The sequence below is a fragment of the Buceros rhinoceros genome, unplaced genomic scaffold, assembly GCF_000710305.1.
Source record: "Buceros rhinoceros silvestris isolate BGI_N320 unplaced genomic scaffold, ASM71030v1 scaffold8908, whole genome shotgun sequence".
NCBI lineage: Eukaryota > Metazoa > Chordata > Aves > Bucerotiformes > Bucerotidae > Buceros > Buceros rhinoceros.
Window position 1 is genome coordinate 21,219 of NW_010425066.1, and position 2,464 is coordinate 23,682.

Below are 2,464 nucleotides of genomic sequence, written 5' to 3' on the forward strand. Positions count from 1 at the left end.
CAGCAGAGCAGTTGCCTTTTTTTCATTATACTTACCAAAAACTAATGGATAAGGAATATGAACCTTTTTTAGAGAGCTCTGACTCAGGTTCTGGTAGGCAGAGAGAAGCGGGGTGGGGGTTGCTTGTTGGGGATTTTTTGTTTGGTTGTTTTTTCTGAAATCTGATGTTACCCTGCACTACCACAATCAAAACAAAGGCCTGTTTTCTTAACAACTTGGTCTAAAACTGCTAAAGAAAACGACAGTGAATTCTTAAAAAGAGCAATAAGTTCCTATTAGCTTGTTTACAGTGGAAGTAGTTGCATGGGCCTGTATGTGAATTTTTGCCTTTTTTTCTTAATTGAGTGTGGAGAGAAATTGTGGGTATGGAAAGAGAATTTAATTTTTTCTTCTTCATTTTGCAGGATACAGGACACCCCTGCACAGCCAGTGACCCAGACACCTGTCTCATGCCAGTATCTCCTCAGCATTTCATTGACCTCTTCAAATTTTGAGATGTTCAGTAGCTGTTCTCCTGTGTTTGTGGCCATTTTTGTGAAGAGTCAGACAGGATACATTATGCTTCTTGTGCAATATATTTAAGTGTAATGTTTCGTTGTAGTTTAAAAAAAAGGTATGAGGGAGATAATCAGACAGCTTTATTTGGTGTGTTGCTTTAGTGCAGAAAGAGCTGAAGAGAAGGAGACACATGAAGAAAATGTCTTTGTCAGGAAAACTGCAGTGGACTTCTTTTCAAGTCCAAGAAAGACCATTTTAATCTCAACTTTAAATCTGTTCTTTTGACGCCTTAATAGCTGGTTAAAATTACGTGGGGAAGTTTTTGACAATTTCATGGAAGACTTAAACTGCTCTTACAGGGACCAATGGAAGGGGTTTTTGTTAATCCTTTCTTTAAAGCCAGTGGTTTCAAAACACTTCCATATAATTATTTGCGCTATTATAAATAATGGGCCAATATTCTCTTGGACTCGATACATCAGTTACTAAGGTGGCATTAATCATTGTGAGCTAGTGAATAAAATATAGCTGTGGTTATATCTGTTGAAGCTATGAATGAAGGAAATCAACCAATCTTTATACATACATTATGCAAAAATACTTATTTTTCTTAAGGACTTTATTAAACATAATAACCTATCTATCTCAGCACATTGTGCATAACTCAAGAGATCTGGGGCTACTGGAAAGTGATGGTTGGGTGTTTTTATGGTAGCTACAGCCTTCATTTATACTGTTTGGTACGTCTACAAATGCAATTGCATTAATTCATCTTCTAAGAAGAAGATACTGAAATTTAATGGGAATGGAGGTGCTAGTTCCTAGACTGGTACAGTGGCAGGACATTATACCACCAGCTGAGGTTCTAACCTGACACGTCTTTAGAAGCTGTGGAAAATGCTGGAAGTCAGTCTGAGCTGAAGCACCTTCTGCCACGTTAATCACACGCTAAGTAAGTTCTCCAGGAAGCTATTTTCTTCGATCTAGTAGAACAAAACCAATTTATTGGCTTAGGCAGATAAAGGAAAAATTCGGGAATTTTTGAGTTTGCAAATGATACTTAACAAATAACTTGTAATGTACAGAAAAAATAAATCATGTACTATATTCTGCCCTTGCTCTGAATCTAGTTTTGTACAGTGTAATAAATCATGGTTTTTATCTATTCCTAGAAGCCTCTTATGCACAGAGATGAATCAATTTGAATTTTTGTAGGATCCTTCTATAATGTGTTCTCTGTGGTAACTGGTAATGGAAGGAGCAGCATACAAGCAGTCCAAGTGACATTGCTTTTCAGTAGTTTGGTTTTTTTTAATAGGATAGCTGCACTGTTAATAGGATGCACAAGGAGAATATTTATTTCCTCAGGAGATAGTTTTATTTGCTTTAAATTTCAGTGATACACTAAGATTATCCATTGAATTTGCTGACAGACACAGGGGTTTTGTAGGTTTTTTCTTTCTGCTTGCCTTTCTCCCAGGAAGGATTCTCTACAACTTCTCTGGGCCACCTGTGCCTGTGCTTGGTCACCCCTACTGGAAAAAAAAAATTTTCTATGTTCAGACAGCACTGCCTGTGTTCCAGTTTGTGCCCACTGCCTCTGGTACTTTCAGTGGTGCCTAGTGACAATAGCCTGACTCCATCTTCTTCCCACCCTCCCTTCAGGAATTGTTAAGACATTGAGCTCCCTCCTGAGCCATCTTTTCTCCAGGCTGAACAGTCTCAGCTCTCTCTACCTTCATCACAGGAGAGATGCTCCTGTCATTTCATCATCTTGAGGGCCCTTCACTGGACTCCCTCCAGTAAGTCTGTATCTCTCATGCTTGAGGAGCTCATAACTGGACACAGTAGTGCAGGTGTGGCCTCAACAGCAGAGGGGGAGATCAACTCCCTCCAGCTGCTGGTTTCAGGATACCATTAACCATACCTGGGGCAAGGGTTTGTTGCTTGGCTCACATTTGGAAGC

At 39.4% G+C, this 2,464-nt stretch overlaps 1 protein-coding gene across 1 annotated transcript in view; it reads left to right on the forward strand.

Moving 5' to 3' along the window:
- The window catches only part of FBXO25 (F-box protein 25), a 21,161-nt gene extending 20,531 nt beyond the window's left edge, over window positions 1–630 (forward strand). Inside the window, exon 7 of the mRNA XM_010141000.1 lies at window positions 405–630. Coding sequence (XP_010139302.1) covers window positions 405–494 — 90 coding nt within the window. The 3' untranslated portion in view covers window positions 495–630. The remainder of the gene's footprint in view (window positions 1–404) is intronic.
- Window positions 631–2,464: the final 1,834 nt, after the last annotated feature.